General features: G+C 42.9%; 2 protein-coding genes across 5 annotated transcripts in view; one reads left to right on the top strand and one right to left on the bottom strand.

The window, feature by feature from the left end:
* LOC308480814 (solute carrier family 2, facilitated glucose transporter member 5-like) overlaps positions 1-5,449 on the bottom strand; it is a 24,901-nt gene extending 19,452 nt beyond the window's left edge. For 2 of the 4 annotated variants that reach the window (XM_081012690.1, XM_081012693.1), the window contains exon 1: positions 26-161. The gene's annotated coding sequence lies outside the window, so the exon portion shown is untranslated. Of the gene's footprint in view, positions 1-25; positions 162-1,313; positions 1,678-5,322 lie in introns of those variants that run through there. The other 2 variants (XM_081012691.1, XM_081012692.1) reach the window with 2 other exon arrangements.
* On the top strand, positions 205-25,315 carry LOC308480794 (solute carrier family 2, facilitated glucose transporter member 5-like). Its single transcript, XM_081012657.1, has 14 exons — positions 205-222; positions 5,523-5,656; positions 7,215-7,428; positions 9,200-9,295; positions 10,168-10,319; positions 10,947-11,071; positions 11,948-12,100; positions 12,193-12,318; positions 12,972-13,159; positions 19,900-20,010; positions 22,055-22,156; positions 22,671-22,746; positions 22,870-22,997; positions 25,089-25,315. The coding sequence occupies exons 1-14, from the start codon at positions 220-222 to the stop codon at positions 25,260-25,262; spliced, it is 1,782 nt and encodes a 593-aa protein (XP_080868783.1). The 5' UTR covers positions 205-219; the 3' UTR covers positions 25,263-25,315.

Here is a 25,315-nt window from a genome sequence, read left to right as displayed (position 1 = left end):
AACAGACAAAACAAATACTTCTTACCACAGTGGTCCCAGACTGGTGAGGAGGGAGGAACAGAGTCAATTCCTATTTTAATTTTTTTTTTTTAAGCACTCAGAACTCTATTGGTGTTGCGAGAGCCAGTCAGGGGGATGGATGTCAGAAGGTTCCAATAAGCTGTTGACAGTTGGGAGCTGAGATGACCCAAGCTTTCTCCTGACAAAGGAGACTGCTCTATGGTTGTATTCTAACAATAATTTAACTTGGAACAGTTGCTGGGGCGATAGAACTAGAATTCTGTTTCCTGCTGAATCAGAAAAAAAGTCAATTGTTGTTTTGTTGGCACTAGTAGGATGGCTCTATTCAGATCTTCTGGCTTCCAATGTTATGATTCCAAGGGTTGTAGATAAAATGAAGGGGGGGGGGAGATGAGTTTCCCAGCTCTTTCCTCTCCTCCTTTGGTATTACTGGTTTATTTTGGGCTGTTCTGTATTAACGTAGCTCTTCCCCAGGCCTATAGGACCTCCCCATTGCTGTTGTGATTCAAATTACATGTCCCTGCCTTCTCTAAATGGTAGGCTGTGTGAGTCCATCATTATCTGGACTGGGGGGAAGAACATTCATAGTCAGGCACACCCCCCCAAAAAAAGCATCATGGGAGCTGTAGTTTACCCCACAGGTCTAATTTCCAGCACCCTTAAGAAACCACAGTTCCCCAGATTCTTTGGGCTTTTTTGGGGGGTGTCTTTAAAGTGATGGATCATTTTCTCTCCTCACACTAAGAAGAAGAAGAGTTTGGATTTGATATCCCGCTTTATCACTACCCGAAGGAGTCTCAAAGCGGCTAACATTCTCCTTTCCCTTCCTCCCCCACAACAAACACTCTGTGAGGTGAGTGGGGCTGAGAAACTTCAGAGAAGTGTGACTAGCCCAAGGTCACCCAGCAGCTGCATGTGGAGGAGTGGAGACGCGAACCCGGTTCCCCAGATTACGAGTCTATCACACTACACCACACTGGCTCTCACTAGGGATTTATGCATATGCTTCAGTCCGAACCACTATTCTTTCACACTTTCACCTGACATTTCCTGTTATTCTGCTACTGGTTTACTTTACACAATTCTGTGTTCTGCTTTATCATCTACTGATGCAGAAACATTCATTTATCTTTCACGTAGCACAAAATAGGCACACGTATCCACCATCAGATAGTGTCAACAGGAAGAGAACACTTGGGTGAAATTCTCGTAGAGATGTTCCTACAGTTTCCTTACCTTTGAAATGGCTAAATACATTTGCAAGTGCTCTTTCATTCTACAAAATATCTCACCAGTGGTTTGCACCATGTAGCCTTCCCAGTTCACCCATGCTTGAATTAACTCCCAGGGGAAGACATCATGAGGTAACTGCCACGTTGTCTTCTCACATCAGAAAGCTTGGGTTGAACAGCAACAATAAAGTATGCTAAAAAAGAAAGAAAAGAAAACCAAACACCCACAGAAATTCTGGATAAATGCTTAAGTGCCATGAGAATGGAAGAAAAAATAATACTTTGGAGAAATTGGAGGACATCTTTCAAAACCTCATCAGGAGGGCTTTAAACTGACTAATGTGGGTGAGGGAGACAGTGCTCCTGAAGGTAGGAGTCTATCAATTGATGAAGGTGATCATCCAAATGTCATAGACCAAATGGAGCAAACAGCACGCAGACCTAGTGGTGGGAGGAAAAAATCCTTAAATAAGAGTCACGGGGGAATGATTAATGGACTTCAATGTGTCTACACTAATGCGCAAAGCATGGGAAATAAACAAGATGAGCTTGAGCTCTTGGTACAGCAAACTAAATATGACATAATAGGCATCACTGAAACCTGGTGGGATAAGTCCCACGATTGGAATGTAATAATGGAGGGATACAATCTATTTCAGAGAAACAGACCAGACAAGAAAGGAGGAGGAGTGGCGTTATATGTCAGGGATGTGTATACCTGTGAAGAGATCCAAGATTTAGAACCTCAAAGCCAAAGTGAGAGCATTTGGGTCAAAATTAAGGGAGAGAAGAATAACAGTGACCTCATTGTGGGAGTTTACTATAGATCCCCAAGCCAAATGGAGATGATGCCTTCCTGGAACAGATGGCCAAGCATGCAAAAGGAAGGGAGATAGTAGTAATGGGGGACTTCAATTACCCGGATATTTGTTGGATGTCAAACTCAGCCAAGAGCATAAGGTCAAACAGATCCCTCACTAGCCTTGCAGACAACTTCATTGTCCAGAAGGTGGAAGAAGCAACAAGAGGAACAGCCATTTTAGATCTGGTCCTAACCAATGTTGATGACCTGGTTAGTGGGGTAGAAGTGGAAGGATCATTAGGCGTGAGTGATCATGCTCTTCTGAAGTTTACTATACAGCGGAAAGGAGCAGCCAAGCATACTAGGACTCAATTTCTTGACTTTAAGAAAGCCGACTTCATAAAACACAGGGAAGTGCTGGGTGAGATCCCATGGACAGTAATACGAAAAGGAAAGGGAGTTCATGATGGCTGGGAGTTTGTTAAGAGGGAGATAGTAAAAGCACAACTTCAGGCAATACCAATGAGACGGAAACATGGAAGGTGCCTAAAGAAGCCAAGGTGGCTATCTAAAGAACTTTTAACTGAGTTAAGATTAAAAAAGGATGTGTACAAAAAAATGGAAAAGGGGGGAAACCACTAAAGAGGAATTCAAACAAATAGCCAGCACGTGTAGACACAAAGTCAGAAAAGCTAAAGCACAGAATGAACTCAGGCTTGCTAGAGAGGTTAAAAGCAACAAAAAAGGCTTTTATGGGTATGTTCGTAGCAAAAGGAAGAACAGTGGGGTCACTCAGAGGAGAAGATGGTGAAATGCAAACAGGGGACACAGAAAGGGCTGAACTCCTCAATGCCTTCTTTGCCTCGGTCTTCTCCGATAAAGAAAACAATGCCCGACCTGAAGAATTTGGAGCAAATGATTCAGCAGAGGAAACACAGCCCAGAATAATTAAGGAGATAGTACAAGAATACTTGGCTAGTCTAGATGTATTCAAGTCTCCAGGGCCAGATGAACTGTATCCAAGAGTATTAAAAGAACTGGCAGATGTGATCTCAGAACCACTGGCAGTCATCTTTGAGAATTCCTGGAGAACAGGCGAAGTCCCGGCAGACTGGAGGAGGGCAAATGTTGTCCCTATTTTCAAAAAGGGGAAAAGAGAGGACCCAAATAATTACCGCCCAGTCAGTCTGACATCAATAACAGGGAAGATTCTGGAGCAGATCTTCTGGGAGATGATCTATAACGAAATGAAAAAGGTTTTTAAATATACCTTTCTGAAGAAACCAGAGGCCTTTCTCCTGGGCATAGTCGGCCAATTGGTGTTAAAGAAGGATAGAACTTTCTTTATGTATGCCACAACAGCAGCAAGAATACTTATTGCAAAGTATTAGAAGACACAAGACCTACCCACTCTGGAAGAATGGCAGATGAAGGTGATGGACTATATGGAATTGGCGGAAATGACTGGCAAAATCCAGTTTTTGTTTTATTGGGTTTTTTTTCTCCTTTTCTTTATTTATGTAATTCCTCTTTTTGAAATTTTAATAAATATCATTTTAAAAAAAAAAAGATTCTGGAGCAGATCATTAAGCAAACAGTCTGTGAGCACCTAGAAAGGAATGCTGTGATCACCAATAGTCAGCATGAATTTCTGAAAAATAAGTCATGTCAGACTAACCTGATCTCGTTTTTTTACAGAATTACAGGCCTGGTAGATGAAGGGAATGCAGTGGGTGTAGCCTACCTTGATTTCAGCAAGGCATTTGACAAGGTGCCCCATGATATTCTTGTAAAGAAGCTGGTAAAATGTGGTCTTGACTATGCTACCACTCAGTGGATTTGTCACTGGCTGACTGACCGAACCCAAAGGGTGCTCATCAATGGTTCCTCTTCATCCTGGAGAAGAGTGACTAGTGGGGTGCCACAGGGTTCTGTCTTGGGCCCAGTCTTATTCAACATCTTTATCAACGACTTGGATGATGGACTCAAGGGCATCCTGATCAAATTTGCAGATGACACCAAACTGGGAGGGGTGGCTAACACCCCAGAGGACAGGATCACACTTCAAAACGACCTTGACAGATTAGAGAACTGGGCCAAAACAAACAAGATGAATTTTAACAGGGAGAAATGTAAAGTATTGCACTTGGGCAAAAAAAATGAGAGGCACAAATACAAGATGGGTGACACCTGGCTTGAGAGCAGTACATGTGAAAAGGATCTAGGAGTCTTGGTTGACCACAAACTTGACATGAGCCAACAGTGTGACGCGGCAGCTAAAAAAGCCAATGCAATTCTGGGCTGCATCAATAGGAGTATAGCATCTAGATCAAGGGAAGTAATAGTGCCACTGTATTGTGCTCTGGTCAGACCTCACCTGGAGTACTGTGTCCAGTTCTGGGCACCACAGTTCAAGAAGGACACTGACAAACTGGAACGTGTCCAGAGGAGGGCAACCAAAATGGTCAAAGGCCTGGAAACGATGCCTTATGAGGAACGGCTAAGGGAGCTGGGCATGTTTAGCCTGGAGAAGAGGAGGTTAAGGGGTGATATGATAGCCATGTTCAAATATATAAAAGGATGTCACATAGAGGAGGGAGAAAGGTTGTTTTCTGCTGCTCCAGAGAAGCGGACACGGAGCAATGGATCCAAACTACAAGAAAGAAGATTCCACCTAAACATTAGGAAGAACTTCCTGACAGTAAGAGCTGTTTGACAGTGGAATTTGCTGCCAAGGAGTGTGGTGGAGTCTCCTTCTTTGGAGGTCTTTAAGCAGAGGCTTGACAACCATATGTCAGGAGTGCTCTGATGGTGTTTCCTGCTTGGCAGGGGGTTGGACTCGATGGCCCTTGTGGTCTCTTCCAACTCTATGATTCTATGACTTAGAAAAGTCAGGTGTATTTGTGCCAATATGGCTTCCATTTATTGAATAAGCAAATACTGATACTTCTCTGCCCAGATCCCCTTCTTCTCAATCAAAATGCAGGAATAATGCCTTGGAAGAGGCAATCCTATCAATACAGATTTTCAATTAGTATTTCAAAGAATTCCATCCTAGCATAAGAACTGAAGTATTCTCAAAGGAGCTCCATAGTTTTAAATGTGAAATGTTCAATGGTCCATAAGATATAGTATTTGAATACAGCACTTTCAGGCGTGTTCCTGAGATTATACTGCAATTCTAATGACGACACTGGAAGATCAGTCATTATTATCCCCATGAAGGTGTTAAGGCAGGGGTCAGGGTGGGGAGGCTGAGTGAACCACCTAGTGTTATTCAGGTATAGCTCGATGAGATCTGAATGGGTGCCTTCATTATCCATCACTCAGTCTTTTTGCTACTATGCTATTCTAGCCTTCTCACACCAGTAATTAATCCACATTAAATGATTGTGAGAGTACGATTCTAAACCAGTCTCCTTTGTACACAATGATTATACATCATCTTGGTTCTCAACTGTCAACAGTTTCTTCTAGAATCTTCCAACATCTTCCCCCAATTGGCTCCCGCAGCACTGCTAAGAGTTCTATTTGCCTTATTTCAAAAGAATTTAGGGTGTGGCTCAATTATTCTTCAACTCGCTGGTAATAGAAAACGACAGTAAGTTTGAGTGTTTTTTGCCTGCTCACTCTCAAATATTTCTATCAAAACTCCCCTGCAGAGGTTGTTGTGACTACCACCAGACAGATTTCAACTCTACCCATTTCTGTGGGTCTTTATATTTTGAAGCCTGTCCCAAGAGGTCTGGATGTAGGATATGACCAGACTGTGGTATGTCAGGGACTGGGCAGAGGAGGAATGGTGGAGACTGCCTCCTCGTCCTGACCCTTTCAGGGAGGAGGAACAGGAAGACAGTATAGATTTACAACAGGGGTTTGAGGGAGGTCGCAGCTCAGAGGCAGATGAGGGAGAAAGCTGTGAAATCATAGGAGAGCTGGAACAACACCCAACTGGCATGTTGTCATTAGAAGCATTCCATACCCTCCATCTCCCAGAACCTGGCGAGCCTTAAAAGTAGGAGAGCAAAGAGCTCAAAGACAGAGATCATGTAGCAGCACCTGTAGAAGTGACGAATGAGGAAGTGGGAGAGATGGGGTCAATGCCATTATCCAAGATGCTGGGTTTTACAGCTTTTCTCTGTAAAGATTGAAATAAAAAAGGATGGTAAGAAACTTTTCCTTGTCTTTATGCTTTCCTGGGCCACCAGGACAGTATAGCTTCATTATACATGGGGGAGAGGCTTTGGGTGGAATCTATTTAAACCTACCCTGCCCACTTTCTGAACACTTTGCATTCTGGAGCATTTATTGGTGTTTCCTGTTTTTGTCCCCCCCCCCCCCCAGAAGACAGAGGAGTGTGTCTGCCATGGATTGGGCATGGTTTCTATGTCCCCCCATTTTCATTTCTGCTTGGTATTTTGGACTTGCCATTTGTTAATTTGGGATTTTCTACGATATTTAAGGTTTCTAGGATGGCATACCCTCCAACTTCTTGGGTCCCAAAATAGATTCCAGCTGTTAAGGAGGGTGCCATCCCATTTGGTGAGATGTTCAACTCTTTGAGAATGCATATCCAAGATAAGAAGAAAATGATGTAGAGGGGAGAATGCATAAAGGCCTTTCTTCACCCAGGCCTTTGGCTAATTAAACAATCTACGGACGTAATCAAGAACACCGCCAATAGCAGAACATGAACTCTCTACAGCTTCGGGCTTTGTTGAAATGTTCAAATAATCAGTGTTCAAGGACCAAAGCAATTTCTTCCCACGATATTTAAACTAACAAAAGATGTGGTGATAGCCACTGGGGTAGTGGCAAATTAGTGTGGGAGACCCCCATAACCACCCTCCTAGGCATGTCCAAAAATGTAGGCTTCTCCACTTCCCTTCCACTATACCATTGAGAGAGGGGGGTCTGGGGATTAGGAAGCTCATGGAGGAGACCAGGTCTATCAGTGACTGCTAGCCTTAATGCATAAATGGAAAAAACTTTTGCAAGACACAAACAAAAACAGAGCCGGTCTTACACTTCCATGCCTTGATTGTAACCTTTGTGCAGATATCTCGCAGGCTGCTGCTGGAATTGCAATGCTGCACTTCTTAAGTAAGTTGAAATAGTTACTTATGTTCTGTCAACAGCACTCTCTTATTCTCTGACAGGTCAGCCATTTCCCCCGACTCTAAAAAAGAAACCATGAAGAAAAAGCAGGAGGCATCCAAAGCGTCAAGAAAGCCCAAAACACCCAGAGCACACAAAGCACACAAAACACCCAAAGCACCCAATGAACCCAGTGAACCCAATGAATCCAAAGAACCCAGTGAACTCAGTGAACTCAGTGCACCCATTGCACCCCTTGCACCAACCAGTCGTGAGGTGAGCTTGAAGAATATGTGGAATCCACTGAGTTTATAAAAACTGAAAACCCATGTTGTTATGTAATTGTTTCCCAAGGTTCAGACAGGGATGTAAACCAATTGTACGATATAGCATACAGTACTTTGGGTGGCATTCAGACTTCTGGAGCAATCCAAAACCAAGCAGAACAGCAGTAGGGCAAGATGAAGCTGCCTAGTTCCTCCATCAATGCTGGCTGGATCAGAAGGCTGGGGGAAGGAAAAAGCCTGCTCTGCGTTACCCCACCCTCAGGGCCGGATTTAGATTCAGTGAGACCCTAAGCTACTGAAGGTAATGGGGCCCTTTATATGTCCAGCTGTCCTTTGTCAACAACAAACTGCTGCTGTTTTTTGTGTTGAAGATATGCTATATGGTAATTTATGGACCTAATATGTATCTAAAGACATTTGCACATAACAGAATATGTATTTTATCCAAGTAATTGTTGAACTGAAATACAATTAAGCAGAAATATAATTATAATATTTATATATAGTATTATAGTAGTAAGTGAGGGTAATAGGGAACTGTACTAGTAAATAATAATATAGGCCTACTAAATAATAAAGATGAATATTTTTCCTAAAGTAATTTTATAATGGGATCAAAATAAATAAATTATGTATTACATGGAATCAATCAGTAGGCATAAGACTCATACCCTTAGTCTATGCTGCCTGATCATCAGTCTACAAGCACTCTTTAATATTAGATAACAGGTACAACAGCTTGATCTACATTCAACTGTGCTGCACTGCAGTCTGCAGCTGCATACTACCTGTTGCCATGCGACCAGACCCTGCAGAATGTAGGCACCCTATATATAGACATGAGCAAACTGGTGATATTTTAGGGAGCAGGCTAGCAGGCGGGGCTCATTACTTACATCATAGGAGCTTACACAACACAAAACACTGTTGCTGTATATAGGTTTTGTTTTATTTGTTTTCCCCCGCCCCCTTATATTTTGGAAATGTACATCCAGTTGTTTTTCCCTTTGCATTTTTTTGGGGGGCCCCAAGAGAGTGGGGCCCTAAGCTATAGCTTGTTTAGCTTATACATAAATCTGGCACTGCCCACCCTGGAGATAACTTGGCATGTGGGCATAGATGCCATCAAGCGACAGCAGTAGGGCCAGCATGGATTTCAGTGGATGCTGAACCATCTCATCCCCCTTCTCACCTACACTCAGCAAGGATCCCACCAATTTTGCTTCCACCTGGCCACAGTGAATGGAACGGAAAGCTGTGCAGCAGCAGGGCAAGGCTTGCAGAGAGTCATTCTGGAGTATGGGGTGGAGGGAGATATCAGCTCCATCTGTTTCTCCACCATGGAGGACCTTGCAAGGTTGGGTTGTAGCCTTCCTCATGCTTAGAGTAATCCGATGGATAGACTGCAAGTATAACCAAACTTGGATTCAGTTTACTATATTTAAAAGATCCTTGAGAGATAAAGGTGGTCTATAAATGTAATAAACACAAATAAATAAAATAAAATAAAATAAAATAGTAGATAATAACCATCATGACTAGCAGGAGATGGTGTGGCAATGATGATCATGTTCAGCTGGAGTAGCCAAAGTATACAAATGTTGCCATTATAAAATAATGTCTTAATGTTTCACTCTATCTTTCAGTCTACAAATGTTTTCGTGATAACTGTAGTTAATCAACGGTTACTTAATATAAGTATTCTGCCCTGTACATTCTCATCACGTATCTTCTTCTTCTTCTTCTTCTTCTTTCTGCAGGATGTCCCAATGAGGCTTATTTGGATTTCAATGGCTGCCTGCTTAATTAGTGTACAATATGGATACAATATGTGGTTACTCTACACCCCTTTTGTGGTAAGATAGCCCTGTGTTTCACGTGGCTTCTTAAAGTAGGGGTTATTGTTGGCCTGGGAGACCTTTTCTCTGTTGAGCATCACATTTCTTCTGGGATACATTGACAGGGAACATAGGCTGGCACAGGTGTAGACAGATCCCAAAGTAGGTAGGACACTGCTGTAAATCAATCTCTCTCTCTCTCTCTCTCTCTCTCTCACACACACACACACACACAGAAAGAGAGAGAGAGAGAGAGAGAGAGAGAGAGAGAGAGACTCATACACGCTTCCTTCTTAGGTTTTCCAAAAAGAAAAGAGAGGGGATAGTCATAGTCAATTTCCCAATGCATCCTGTTTTAAAAGCCAGTATATGACAAGCTACTGCTCAGTAAATAAAAGTAGAATATAGAAGGCAAAAAGGAGAGTGCTCCTTGCTCTTTGAGTCTAGATATTTTAAAAAGGGACATATTTTCCTATTTTCACTTGTGAAAGTGTGGACAAAACTTTTGTGATATCTCCTAGCAGGGGTGTCAACTTGAATACAATATGGTGTGGCAGGTAAGTCCCACCCCACATAATTGATCACAAGATGCAGTGCACACACACTGTTTGAATGGCAATGCCTATTAACTTGGGGAGGGGGTTCTGACCCCCTTAAATAGTCTATGGGAGGAGGGAAAGGGACCTCAGCCCCGAGGAGTTGGCCCTATGCCTCCTAGTTCTCAATGTGAGTGGGAGAGACATGCACACACTTTCTCTGGGCATCCCAGAATTGCCTGCAGATCCTTGGCCATCATTCAGTTGGTCCCAGGCTCTCACGTTCTGTTGCCACATGATCTCATGCCACATGAGCAGTCCTAATCTCAAGCATTTATTGTGCTTCTCCCTCAGCTCCTACATGACTTGTTCAACATAACAACCTTTGAAGAGATGGAAGATCCAGGTTCTCAGATGTATATTGTGGCTATCACCATTGCTTTATTTCCACTTGGAGCCATTTTTGGGACCATTCCTATTGGTTTTCTGGCCAATAGATTTGGCAGGTATTGAGATGAATTTGTGACTGCTGAACGACAAGGAGAGGGAGTGGCAGGGAGAGACACAGTGAGATCCATTTAGGTCCATGGAATCATACCTGAAAACCTTTTGTCAGCTGATAATGCTTTGTTTGAAGGTAGTCAGAACATGCCTACCAATTGCAAGATAATCCCACCAATGTGGTTTTGATCAATTTGGTTCTTAAGACATCATCTAACATACACCAGCAGATTTTCTAATATAGAGCTGGGAAAGAACCCAGAAGTTAGTGGTAGAACACATGTTTACATTCAGAAGATCCCATTTTCTCTCATCATCATCCCTCAATTAAGAGATTTTATCTAGCACAGCAGAAGGTTTCTAGCTCTGGTGGAAATGTATGAGCAATGCCTCCTGATATTTACTAAGATAAAGAAAGTGTGTGAGTAATTTTACAGTGCTTGGGTATAGAAGTTTCAGGGCCATCCATGGGTCCTTGTTTCCTCCTATTACTAGCAAACCCAGAACAAATTATCTATAAAAGGATTAGGAGATTCCCCTAATCCTATAGCTCCTCTCCCCCCTTTGCTGCTTTGATGGTATCATATATTGGCATCTTCCCACCTCACCACCCCCTTCCACTGTCTTCTCAGGAGAGGAGCTATGAAGATAACGACCTTTTTGAGTCTGATCCCTCCTGTCCTATTGGCTGTTGGTGATACCGTAGATATCCATGAATTCACAATTGCTGTACGTTTCTACACTGGGATATGCACAGGTGAGTCAAGGTCCCAGGTTTAGTAGTTTGGCGTAGAATTCATGCTGTTAGTTTGAGCCGAGCAGAGACACTGAGCAATAGTTCGTTTCCACAACAGAGGGAGGGTGGGCTGCCAAAGAATCAAGTAAAGCAGTATCAGTGTGTCTCATTTTCACAAACATCTCCCTAACTGACTTTGGAAACCAGTGTTGTGGCTCAGATAGGCCACCAAGGATGGAGAAACTGGTAGAGGTGGCATTGAAACTCTATAGGACTGTGAGTTGGAAAATGGATTTTTGTAAAATACCAAAAGAGGAATCGCTGTGCAGAATTATTATTATTTAAATATAAGTATGTGATGTCCCAAGGCCTTGGGTTAATTGGTATACTAATTATTGTACCAACAAACATACCACCATGGAGGTTCTTTGACCGTAGTTTCCATCCATCGCAGCCAATAGATATTCCATGGCAACTAGACAGTGAATTGTACATGAACTGTAGTCCACTACTATCAGTTTGGATTGTCCTGCTACCTTAATAGTGGCCAACACTATTAGTTTGAATTAAACGATTTAATGCCATTTCTCAGAGATATACAGGCTCTGGGCAAGTTCCAACAAAAGAATATTCCCAAGTTGAGAGGCAGCTACTGAGAACACCAGTCCGTACGCCCTTGTGGGGGCCGGTTTGGTTCAGAGCTACATGTGGATGGCGTTGCCATATCTATGGTGTGAGATGTGAAATGTCGGTGACATTTTGCAGAATTCTACGAAACAACAGCTTGGCAACATGAGATATGACTTGCACGGCCTACTGGAGCCTCAGGGTTATTCATACATTTTGCACATATCACATCTTCATTGTGATTTGTCTGTTTATTTATCAACTAACCAGGACTAATCTCCATTGTTGTTCCTCTGTATCTTGGAGAGATCGCCCCTGGAAGCGTGAGGGGAGCTATCGTCATGATGCCCCAGCTATTTTATGCTTTGGGCATCCTTGCGGGTCAGCTAATTGTTTTTGAAGAATTATTTAAGATGCGAGAAGGTAATTAAGATAAATTAATCCTTTGGCTTATATGAGATCAGACACATGGCCACAGTTTCTTCACATTGTTGTCACTCTATCTTCTTGCACAGGTTACGTGATTGTGATGGGCATTTCTGGGGTCATGCCAATTTTTCAGATCATACTACTACCCTTCTTTCCTGAAAGTCCGAGATATCTGTTCATTCAGAGGAAGAATGCAGAGAGTGCAAGGGAAGGTACAATACCCTGAATTGTATTGAGATTTCTGGGTGTGAGCATCATACATAGCCATGAGAACCCATCAGGCTGAAGAGTTGTTTTTTTCCAAGTTGATGGAGTTGCAAACAGATTTTTTTCTGGAAGCAGTTGACATGGAAATGTATGCTAACCTTCTGCTAGATATCCAGAAGAGACCTTTAAGTTGTGGGAAGGGTCACATAAATTGTGGAAATTATCAGTTAAATAAATGCCTGGAAGTGGAATAAAGTACTGTCTGAATGCAGCCGGATGTGCAAAATGATTGCTGACTCCTCCCCACTACTGCCTACTGGGTTCCCCCACTCTCCAAGTTTTAGTTTCATTTGTATGTGACTTCCATTTTCTGAAAAAGGTCGGTTTTTGTGTGTGTGTTTTTGCTTTGAATAGCTTCCTTAACTCCGTTCATTGACCACAGTGGCATCCCCTTGGCCCTGTTAGATATTATTACCAATCAGAGTTGTATATTCTAGCTGATCATTTATGCTGACCGTTTTAAATAACTTCCAGATATTCTAAAGAGATTTGACCCTCTGGACTTCCCCTTTCCCGCTTCCTTCTTAACAATATCCTCATTCTTCTGAGACTCTTATTCTACTGAATTCAAATCCTTTCTGCCTCTGTTCCCACACAGTACTGAAGATGCTGAGAGGCAAGGATGATGTGGAGAATGAAATAGACGAACTCCATCAGGAGGACCTCTTTGAGAAAGCAGAAAAGAACATGACTGCTGTTAAACTGCTATCATCCCCAAACCTGAGATTTCAGGTCATCGCCACAGTTCTCTTGACGAGTGGTGCACAGCTTGATGGCATTGGTGCAGTAAGTAAGGCAATGCCCCCCCCCAAAAAAAAAATGTTTGGAGGTGGAGCCAGATAAATGAGGGCTCATAATGTTTAATGGCTGTGGCACTAATTATCACTGCTTGTCTCTAGGCACAGCAGATTATTTCTACTCAGTGAACTACTCTGTGGGTTTTGTTGGGACTTCAATGTCCATCAGTCATAGCTAGGAGCTGCTGTCCAATAGCACCTGGAGAACCACAAGTTCTCCACCCATGCACAAGTTATAGTCAGGCTCTAGGAGAAATATGGTATTGCCTGGGAGTAAAGGTTTGACTGCTACAGAGCACTAAGATCAGTTTGGTTTAAACTTGAATCATGCAGTGGAAAAGATTATCACTGGGCTTTCTGAAATTTTGAGTGTACTACATTATTTGTGTGCCAAGACTCAATGACCTTGCAGTTCCTTAAGGGTTATTAATCAGACAAGACAACAGCATATGGTTTTATGGGATCAAATAGGCCACAACTTTTACTGGTTACAGATGTGGTTTGACATAGGCATTGGGTGAAACCAAACTATATCATATTATATCATGCCAGCCCAACTGCTGGGAGTGCATCTAAGGAGAAACCACCATTAGGGGAAGACCTATGACCTACATCAAACAGGGGTATCCCCCCCGAGTTTGGTATCCCCCCCCCCAAGTGTGGAGGAGTAGGAGTGGTATGGCCCTAGACCTCATCTGGGCTTCAGACAGAAGCCACTCCACCTTGGCTTACCCAGAGTTCTCCTTAGCATTTACAGTTGGGGCTGAGACAAGCTTCAACCCTTACAAGCATCAACCATTCACTGTAAGCAGTAACTGAGCTCTAAGTAGACGAAGAGCTTTATATGCCAACTTTCTATGATTGGGATGTTGGAAAACTTGCCCCCTCGGGAGAGGCTGGCCCCTCTCCCAGGCTCCCGGGGTTTGTTTGCCGGTGATCTACCCTGACTGACATCCCCGCAGTCCAGGGAGATCTTGATAGGCAACATCTCCCTTCGTAGAAGATGCACACCCCCTTCTTCCTTGCATACCAGCAGGAGAAAGAAGATAGTCAGAAAGTCTATTACATCTCGTTTATTTCTGACTGTACAAAAGAACAAAAAAACATGTCCGTTCTCTCAGACTCCACCAAGCAACAGACTGAGACTTCCTTTACACAAGCAACAGGAAGGTCTCATATTACACTGAGAACAAATCCCTGTGAATCCTGTGAACTGCCGTGTACATCCTGTCCCACGGTCAGGCACATCATGTGATGTAAACATCGAGCTGCTTGTTTGCAGTTGCGTAGTACTCATATTCCAACATGGGAATCATGCAAATTCAGTTCAGTCTGTTTGATTGAAGGAAACTCAACATGATGATGTCATGTAACATATTTCTCTTAATTAACATTCCTTGGTGAGGGTAGTTCAGGGGGAACATTCCAAGAACATCCCATTAAGCCCTTTTTGCAAAGGAAGAAAACCAAGAGGCTCTACTGCTAGCAGGTGCTGTTTAATTTCCCAACTATTACAATTTCTATTTTTGTAGGGGGTTTTTTAAATTATTTTTTCACTCCTCTAACATGTAAACAAACTGGCAGTAGACACAAATTCATCCCATGACTTGTGAATTGTCCTTCAAACTCTGAGAAAGATTCTGGAAGTAGAGGTGGAAGGCAAGCTGATGTGTGCTCCATATCTTACATATCCCTTCCTTGTGACTCAATAATATTAAATCTGGTGTAGGCAAAGAAAATGGTGGCTGTGAGTCACAGGAGTTGTTAAAGAATCCTGGCAATCTGGGAGACAATGCTAAAGTAAACACATTCACTGTGTGTGTTCCACATTCACTGAGGAAGTGAACATCTAGAATAAGGGCAGCTGAAACACAAGGTTAAATGCAGGTCATAAGAGCCCAAGAAGCAGACCAGTGGAATAATAGAATAATAAGATCAAATAATTGTAGAGTTGGGGATGAACCCGAAGGCATCCGGTCCAGTCCCCTGCAATGCAGGAATCTCAACTAAAGCATCCATGGCTGATGGCCATCCAACCTCTGCTTAAAAACAACCAAGGAAGGAAAGCCCACAAGCTCCCAAAGGGAGACCATTCCATTGTTGAACAGCTGGCGTAGTCACATAAGGTTTTGAGGTTGAACGGGCAAAGATTGCACAAATGTACTGTAGCTTTCTCTGGCTGGTGAGGAAGTGGGAACTGAGACAAGTCCTATTTGGAACCCTAATAACATTGTGAAAGCCAATCAGGAGATCTATGAATGCGGCAGCCAGACTGGTGACTGGGAGTGGCCCCCGAGACCATATTACACCCGTCCTTAAAGACCTACATTGGCTCCCAGTACATTTCCAAGCACAATTCAAAGTGTTGGTGCTGACTTTTAAAGCCCTAAACAGCCTTGACCCAGTATACCTGAAGGAGTGTCTCCACCCCCATCGTTCAGCCTGAACACTGAGGTGCAGAGCCAAGCGACTTCTGGCGGTTCCCTCCCTACAAGAAGTGAGGTTACAGGGAACCAGGAAGAAGGCCTTCTCAGTAGTGGTGCCCACCCTGTGGAATGCCCTCCCATCAGATGTCAAGGAAATAAACAACTATACAACTTTTAGAAGACATCTGGATGCAGTCCCCTTTAGGGAAGTTTTTAATGTTTGATATTTTATTCTGTTTTTAATCTGTTAGGAGCAGCCCAGAGTGACTGGGGAAACCCAGCCAGATGGGTGGGGTATAAATAATAAGTTGTAGTAGTTGTTGTAGTAGTAGTAGTATTTGTTGTTGTTGTCAGAAAGTTCTTCCTGATATTTAGTTGGAATCTTCTTTCTTCTAACTTGAAGCCATTGGTTTGAGTCCTATCCCCCAGAGCAGGAGAAAAGAAGCTTGTTCCCCCTTCCATGTGACAGCCTTTGAGATAATTGAAGATGGCTTCATATCTTCTCTCAGTCTCATCTTATCCTGCCTAAACATATCCAACTCCTTCAACCAGTCATCATAAGGCTTGCTTTACAGACCCTTGATCATCTTAGTCGCCCTCCTCTCCACACGTTCCAGCTTGTAATATCCTTATTAAGTTGTGATTCCCAGACAAATTACTCCAGAGACTCAGGTAGATTGGTAAAGAGAAAGCTTTTTGTATGCGTTGTATATGCATTATAAGCAATGACAAACCTAGACAGCATCTTAAAAAGCAGAGACATCACCTTGCCAACAAAGGTCCGTATAGTTAAAGCTATGGTTTTCCCAGTAGTGGTGTAAGGAAGTGAGAGCTGGACCATAAAGAAGGCTGGTCGCCGAAGAATGGATGCTTTTGAATTATGGTGCTGGAGGAGACTCTTGAGAGTCCCATGGACTGCAAGAAGATCAAACCTATCCATTCTGAAGGAAATCAGTCCTGAGTGCTCACTGGAAGCTGAGGCTCCAATACTTTGGCCACCTCATGAGAAGAGAAGACTCCCTGGAAAAGACCCTGATATTGGGAAAGATGGAGGGCACAAGGAGAAGGGGACGACAGAGGACAAGATGGTTGGACAGTGTTCTCAAAGCTACCAGCATGAGTTTGACCAAACTGTGGGAGTCAGTGGAAGACAGGAGTGCCTGGCGTGCTCTGGTCCATGAGGTCACGAAGAGTCAGACATGACTAAATGACTAAACAACAAAGTCCAGCATCTTGTTCCCCACATTGGCCAACCAGATGTCTAAGGAAACCCTAAACAGGATTCTTCGGTTCCTCAATATCTTGAGTCACCACCAGTTACTCCTTCGTTTCATATTAGACTATTATTTAGATATAATCTGGATGTCTGACAGTTGACAGTTAAGTCCAGTCGCGAACGACTATAGGGTTGTGGTGCTCATCTCGCTTTACTGGCCAAGGGAGCCGGCGTTTGTCCGCATACAGCTGTCAGGTCATGTGAGCAGCATGACTAAGCCACTTACGGTGAAACCAGAGCAGCGCTTAGAAACATTGTTTACCTGCCCACCGGAGCGGTACCTATTTATCTACTTGCACTTTGACATGCTTTCGAACTGCTAGGTTGGCAGGAGCTGGGACTGAACAATGGGAGCTCACCCCGTTGTGGGGATTCGAGCCACCAACCTTCTGATTGGCAAGCCCTAGGCTCTGTGGTTTAGACCACAGCGCCACCCGCGTCCCTTACCATATATATACCACTGGTATATTTCTTTGGTTTTAACTTGGTTGTATTATGGATTTTAATATGGTGGTAAGCCGTTCAAAGGCCCAAGTTAATGGTTGGTATGCTGATAATTTAATAATATGCTGGATCAGGCTGGTGGCCTACCAGAGAGCCAGTGTGGTGTAGTGGTTAAGAGCGATAGACTCGTAATCTGGGGAACCGGGTTCGCGTCTCTGCTCCTCCACATGCAGCTGCTGGGTGACCTTGGCCTAGTCACACTTCTTGAAGTCTCTCAGCCCCACTCACCTCACAGAGTGTTTGTTGTGGGGGAGGAAGGGAAAGGAAAGGAAAGGAGTAGGGAAAGGTTGACCAAGACTATTTTTTTTTTAATGATATTTATTAAGAATTTTAGAATTACAGAAAGAAGAACAAAAGAGAAGAAGAGAGAGAAAAAAACAAAAGAAAAACAAACCACAATCGAACAATACAAATTAATAAAAATCAAAATCAAAAAAATAACACGACACAATCAAAAGACAAAAATATACCACAAACATTTAAAAACAAATCCAATATTCTCAAATCCTTAACTGTCATTGCCTTCTTTCTTTGACCTCCTCACTCCTCCCTTTTTTTGTATCCTAGTTGTTAATTGTCACAGCAAATCCTTTCCATATTTCATAATATTCTGTCATTACATTACCTTAATCTATTTTAATCTTATCTTACTATAAAAGACCTTAAAACTTAAAACTTAGATCTTATTTATACCAATTTCTCCTAACCATAATATTCTTACATAATTCTTTAAACATTTTTGCTAAAGCCAAATAATTTCATTCCAACATTTTTCTAACGTTCATCAATTTTATAAAACAATCCTAATAAAAAAATTTTTTTTTCTTCCAATCTTCATCCAGTGTCTCTTCCTCCTGGTCCCGGGTTTTGTCAGTCCTTTCTATCCCATCAATCTAGCGCATTAACCTGGTAATCTTATGTCCGAGGCCCTTAAGTCCCTTCCATGTCCCATCCACTGTTCTTCTTCATATTTATACCTGTACTTTACTTTGTCTCCTGCTCCTTTCACTTGTGGGAACTCCAACTTAACAGTGTTTTTGACCCTTCTCGACAAATCAGCCCCTTTTCCATAGTCCACACTAAACTCCATGTGGTATTTAAAAACATGTTTCAAAGTCTCTCCAGAATTAAGAGCCCCCACAACCCCAAACATCTCACGGCCCATTGCCAGACTTGAAAAGTCCAAACATCCCTGCATAGGGGGGTCTATCCAACCTCCCATTTCCAAACCAAACCAAACTTTATCTTTCCAAATCTGGCTTTTTCCAAGTTCATTTGTCAAATCCAAGAACTCATGTTCCTGCTGGGCCACAGCTCCCTCCATCTCTGGCGCCCAAGGTTCAGCAGCATCCTCTTCCCTCATCCGTTTTGTCAGAGCACACTCCTGATTTGATTCCTGGGTGGGCTCTATATAGTTTCCCACTACCTGTCCAAAATTTCTGATCGCAACAGTCATCAAGTCCGTCTTCTCATGTAGCTGTTCCAGTAGGGCACTTGTTTTACAGAAAGCACGCAGCAGAGCTTCTGAGTACATTGTTCTGCAAGGTCAGACGTCTATTCCCACGATCGTAATCTATTGCAGCTGCAAGCTCCCTGGTTCAGAATTGGTAACTGTTTCACAGGCTCCCTCTAGGGGAAGAGCTTCTATTTGTTCTTTTCTTTTAAAGGCAGATCTAACAACAAAGTTTCCTTTTTCAGATATTTTGTCAATATTTGTTCCTTTAAAATGCGAAGGGGAACAATGGAATCACTATGTTTCTCTTCTTTTAACTATCTGTCTCTGGTCAATGAGCTTCCCAAAGAACATCAGTCCTGACACCCCGCTCCAGGATCAAGACGGTGGAAAGTTACTTTGCATTACACTCTCTTCTGCAGGTTTAAACAGTCCGGAAAAAATCCCCCCTCTTCTCCTGCTTCTGAAGGGGGTTCAACAATTTTAAATGATGAAAGTTAATCCTTTACAAGCGATTTTCTGAACTCTAGTTTGCCATGTCTTTGCTTTAATCTATCTACAAGAAACGGAAGGCTGACTTCCTGTTTAGACCTTCCCGTTTCAGTGCCAAATTGAGGTAAATTTCTTAGTCCAATTTTCCTTTCTGCTCGGAAATCATTATTTGAAGTCCAATTGTCTGAAATTTAAGTACTCACGGGTAGTTGTTTTAAAAGCCAAATTGTCCCAGGAAAAAGGCAGCGCTCTCCGGCAACGGCTGTGCGGCTTTGCTCCACGGAAGAAGCAGTTGACTCTCAGCACCGCGCCACTTCCCCCTCTTCACTCCGGAGCCCGTTAGTGGGTTCCTTTGCGGGTTGGGGGGCGTTAAAGGTGCCTGCCGAGTCCCATGGTCACAGGCTTCATCCGCCTGTGATTTTTGAATGGGTCCCCGCTTCGCCGTAGCGGGAAAGACCCGTTTCCCGTGGAGCTGGTCCCTCCAGATCAGAGGGAGTCCGCCATTGCCGATGGCGCCACCCCGGAAGTCTAAGGTTGACCAAGACTAGACTATTGATTTTTTTTTTTCCTGATTTCAGGTGCACTATTATTTAGATATAATCTGGATGTCTGCAGGGGGGCAAGAAAAAATGCTCCAGTACCTTCGTATAGTATTAATGGCTGCTGGCTTAATCGCAATCTTGATCACGGTAAGCCTTTTCCACTTAAAACTCACTGTTCTTCAAAGGAAATAAATTTAAGTTTCACAGTCTCCCCCCCCCCCCGTCCACAACAGCCCCATGAAAAATAAACATTTTTTTAATTATAGTATTATGAGCGTTCTCTGAGCATTCTTTGTCAGAGAACCATAGTTATTTATACACAGTACCTGTATTCTAGTATGCATTGGAAGTCATCCAAAGGGGTGAAAAATCAGCTTGAACATTTTTTGTTTGCTTGTTTGTCTGTTTTTGCATCAAAAATAATTTTGCTTATTTGTTTCTTTCATTTTGGAGGATACATTCCTATTCACTAAGTGAAACACTTGTTTTCATTCCATTAGTGAATATATGTGGAGGGGTAATAAGATAAAAAGTATCCAGACAATTGAATTTCAAATCTAGACTAACTGTAAGGAGAAGCCCCTACCTCAGAAGAACCAAAGTTCTCAAAATTCCCTTAAGAAGTCCAGCTAAATTTAAATTATCTATGGTAAAGAAATACCCTATAAGCTGCAATTCTATACAACAGGGGAAACCAATCTGTTGTTCTTCAGATACTGCGACTTTTTGAACAACTGAACCTTATTACTTAATTTATTTATTACTGACTTACTGAGCTTTCTCTACACCTTTTCCTCATCCTGCTGGCTGGAGCTGATGGGAGTCCTTAAGATTTAGAGAGTACCATGTTGGCTAAATGTGCAAACTCAAAGGCACACCATGCTTCAATAGCTGTTGTTTATATGTGGATTCCTCCATAATGAAGGGTATCTTCATTCAGATATGACCGAGAACTATCATTCCTTAGGGACACGTATTTTTAGTAGTTGCTGGTCTCATCAGTCTACCTCACAAATGGCAGGAACACAGTTTGAAATCATTTACTACCACTACAAACTACAAATGATAAACAACATTATACAGCATTACTTCAGCATGAAAACACAACTATCCTGTGTTAGATGCCCACAGAAAACTTTTTATTATTGTTTCAGAAAGTCTGCTTTATTTGAAAATTTTGCTGATTTTATCTGTGCTCTGTTGATCATTATTTTATATTTTTAATGTACAGCATTTAGATATTTAAATTTTGATTAAGAATAATAATGTAAATTAAATTAAATTAAATACTACAATAATTTCACTTGTGCACTTGATGAGAATTGCTCATAAAAAATGTTCTCCAAGGCAGGATTGTCCTGAGAAGTGTAGGAATAAAATACAACTGGTCCTTTTAAGTATTTGGAGTTTTCCTCTGTTCCTTTTGTCTACTATAGTTTTGCCCCTCGGTCCTGGTTTTGTGATCAGTTTCTACCAGAGTCCAACCCACGCAGCATAACACCACTGGCTTTTAAAATTTTATTAGCATTTTTATCCCACCCTTCTTCCAAGGAGCATGGGGCATTCTCATTTTATACTCCAAAGAATCAAGTCTAACACTACATACTACACACCTCATCTGCTCTCATAATAGGAACATTGAAAGATTCTTGTTGGAGACTCTAGATGAGAAAAAGGCCCATCTAGTCCAGAATCCTGTTCTCAGAGGGTGTGAGGTTATGTTGAAAAATATCCCCCAAATGCATAATTAGGTTACACAGTGGTACGTCCGGTTACAGACGCTTCAGGTAACAGACGTGTCAGGTTACAGACTCCGCTAACCCAGAAATAGTACCTCGGGTTAAGAACTTTGCTTCAGGATGAGAACAGAAATTGCACGGCGGCAGTGGGAGGCCCCATTAGCTAAAGCGGTACCTCAGGTTAAGAACGGACCTCCAGAACGAATTAAGTTCTTAACCAGAGGTACCACTGTACAGCATTAGCTTGCTTACACTGACACTATCAATGAACTCTTAAAAGGTTAGTTAGTCAGGACTTGCCTTTTGAGAAGCCACACTGATATATTCATCCATATGCTTCCTAATATTAGCTTTAATAATGCTTTCTACCAGTTTTACAGGAACCAATATAAGCTAACTTATGTTGCATTGTACTTTCCTGTATCTCCTTTCCTCCTCTTTATATTCTCTAGATGTGTATTGCTGATTCTAAGGGATATAGGTATCTGCTTCTGATTGGCTTTGCGATGTGCAGCATCGTCTGTGTTCTGTTAACCATGGCCATGGAAATGCAGGTTTGTAATTGAGAGTTGAGAATCACCAAATGGGCTGTCATTTAGCCCCGTTCTCGCTCCCCCTATAATCCATGCTATGTAATAGCAATAAAGTTAATGTGGAAGTTGGCTGTATATGCTGATGGGTACATCTGTAGAAGGAGAACTGAGCGAAAAGTTACTTCGGTTTATACAATTCATTTGGATTTTGTGCAAAGGCTTGAAGGGAATGGCTGAGAATGGACATAGTCTCCCATCTGCGAAAGTCATATGGATGTTGCAAGAGAACTCAGAGAGATGGAGATCTTGGTGTGCTGCCTCACCTGCTGTTTTCAATTGGCCAGCAATTCTATCCAAAGTGGTTGCTGTCCTATTGATGTTAGAGTCCAACTCCCATCAGGCCTAACTAACATGGAAAGTGGTGAGGGATGATGTGAACTGTAGTCTAGCAACATTGACTACCCCGGCACTAGATAAGGGGCACCTGTTAATATCACATGTACATAACTGAAATGCAACTTACTTTCTCTAACAGGACACCATTGATGAGATGGCGTATGTCAGCCTATTTTTAGTCCACGTATTTGTCATAGCACACTCCATTGGGCCAGGTAATTGCTCACATTGTGTACTGATCTCCTTAAGTGATATGCAAGATATTAATTGGATAGAGGAATATTTGAGTTCTATGGTGAAACGCTGATCCATGTCATGAACCCTTTCTTTCCACCAAGGTCCACTTCCAAATGTAATTGTGGTGGCACTGTTCCTTCAGTCGTCACGGGCCTCAGCCTTTGTGATTACGGGATTTGTGCAGTGGTTCACACACTTACTTATGATGATGGTGTTCCTTCAGATTGTGGTGAGTGATATTGATAGTCAGCTTGATGCAGGGAGCAAGGTTTGCGTCAGTGAGCTACATCCATCTCTGTTCCTCACCCTTATCCACCCACCCAGCCCTCGGGTAAAACCCAAGATATGAAGCCATAACCTCAAATGGATGGATTTGTCAGCATTCTTGTCTTGTGCTTTGTTCAATGTGAATGTTAAGGCATCTTGAAGATGTGCATATTTCCTAATAAGGTTCAAACAATCTGAACAATATTCAAATGCCCAGTTGGCCATGAAAACCACTGCTTAGCCTTGAGCAAATTGCTCTTGCTTTTAGGAAAGGAGCCATAGTTTTGTGTGCAGAAAGTCCCAGACCTGATCTCTGGTATCTCCTGGAAAAGACTTCTGTCTAAGGACCTGCTGCCAGGCAGTGTACTGAACTGGTTGGACAAGTTGTCTGACTCCGTACAAAGCAGTTTCATGTGTTCATCTTTGTCTGCTACCAGGTGGTCTGGGCCTTAACCAGGAACTGCTTTAGCCAAAGGGTCAGAGCTTCTGTAGACTGTATGTGCTCAAGCCCACTACAGATATGGAAGGGAATAAGGAGTATGTAACTTCAGCTTCTGTCAGTGGCATAGCGTGGGTTGCTGGTGCCCAGGACGGGGCAAGTGTTGCAACTCCCTGAACTGGGCATTGGTCAGTCTCTTTGCTGGCCAGTATCTAATCAAGGGATCTAATCAATCTCTCCTTGCAAAGTAGTCCCAACTTGGGAGTAGAGATAAGGCAGAGAAATGCAAAGCCAAGAGCACCACTGTGTTCCCTTGCCCTCCTGTCCTTGGAAAAAGGTGTTCTGGGCAACAAACATGGCTCCATAATTGCTTTCCCCCCTTCCTCTTCCTCCCTCCCTCCTTGGTGGGCTCACTAAAACCGCCCTTCCCCTCTCCTTCTCAGTCAGCCCAGGGGTGGGGCATGTGGGGGTATCTCTTCACCAGCCGTGAGGAGAAGACGACGCTGCTGTCACCGTGCCCCATAACCCCAGCCTGGGTGTGGCTTGCCTCCCCGCAGCTCCAGCCTCGAGGTGGGAGCCTTTTGTGGCAGCACCTGGTTGCTCTCCTTCAGAAATTTGTGCCCAGGACCATGCCTCCCTGCCCCCCACACTATGCCACTGGCTGCTGGGATTGGTAGAATGTGTGAAGCCTCTGAGTTTACTGCTCTACATAAGAAATCTTCCAGCCTACTACATACATCTCAATCCTCTGCTTCCAGTGGTTGAGTGGGTTGCAGGATATCATCAATCCTTGTGCTTGTGTACCCTAAGCTCAAAAGAACAGCTGCTGTTGGAGGAAGTAGCAATATACAGTCATCACTTGGTTTCCCCACTCTCTAGCAGTAGTGAGACAAGCAAGCTGACCGCTGCTGCTACGACCCATCTTACCTGTAGAAGGGCTCTTTTTGTAGACCATGAAGAAGTAGCCAGCAGTTCACCACTGAAAACTCCTCTGGTCAAAGCTAAAGGATTTGGGGATGGCTGTTTGTTGAATGTAGTGGAGGAGAACATCCCCGAGGAGGTGCTCAATCTCAGGTATAGCTGAGATGATCACATTTAACAGTGGTCCTGATAGCTCCTCCAAGCAAGACAGGAGCAGCATTTTGGATGGTGGCATGGGCAGGGGCTCGTGGTTCGCCCCTGCAATATCCTCCAGCTTATCCTATGCCAGAAACTCAGACTGAGGATAGAGAATCAGAAGGAGTCTCAATGCAGTGTCAGCAGAGCACCGTGTAGAACATGTGGTTCCCAACCTTTTTTGGGCCATGCCCCACCTAAGCATCTCTAAAATCCTGATGCTCCCCCCCTGACACATTACTCTTATTATTCTAAAAGTGAACGCATATTCACGTGTTAAAATAGTTAATAACTATTCACTGTTAATAATTCATTCTAAAATTGCCCCCCCTAAAATTCAAATTGCCTCCATGTCGGGTGTGTGCCCCACGATGGGAACTACGAGTCTAGAAGCACTTTGAGCTCCTGGGTGGGGGGAGGATCCCAGAATGATATGTGTGTGAAATATGGATGAATACAATTCTCTATTATGCTCAAGTCTGTCCTTTTCATTTCCAGGTAAAAATTGGGACCTACAGCTTCCTTATGTTCTTCCCTTTCTGTGGAGGCCTGTTTTTTTATCTCTTCAAGAATTTCCCAGAAACCAAGAATAGGACCTTTGTGGATATTAGAAGAATCGTAGCAGTCCAGAAGCTTAGGAAGTCCAACCTTATGAAACTGACAGAAAAGTAGAAACTTGGGAAGCAACCCATGCAGTTTATTTATTAAATTGTGTTTAATAATGA

The sequence above is a fragment of the Podarcis pityusensis genome (genome assembly GCF_964106645.2).
Source record: "Podarcis pityusensis genome assembly, chromosome: 7".
Lineage (NCBI taxonomy): Eukaryota > Metazoa > Chordata > Lepidosauria > Squamata > Lacertidae > Podarcis > Podarcis pityusensis.
This window is presented reverse-complemented; position numbering and strand designations above follow the sequence as displayed.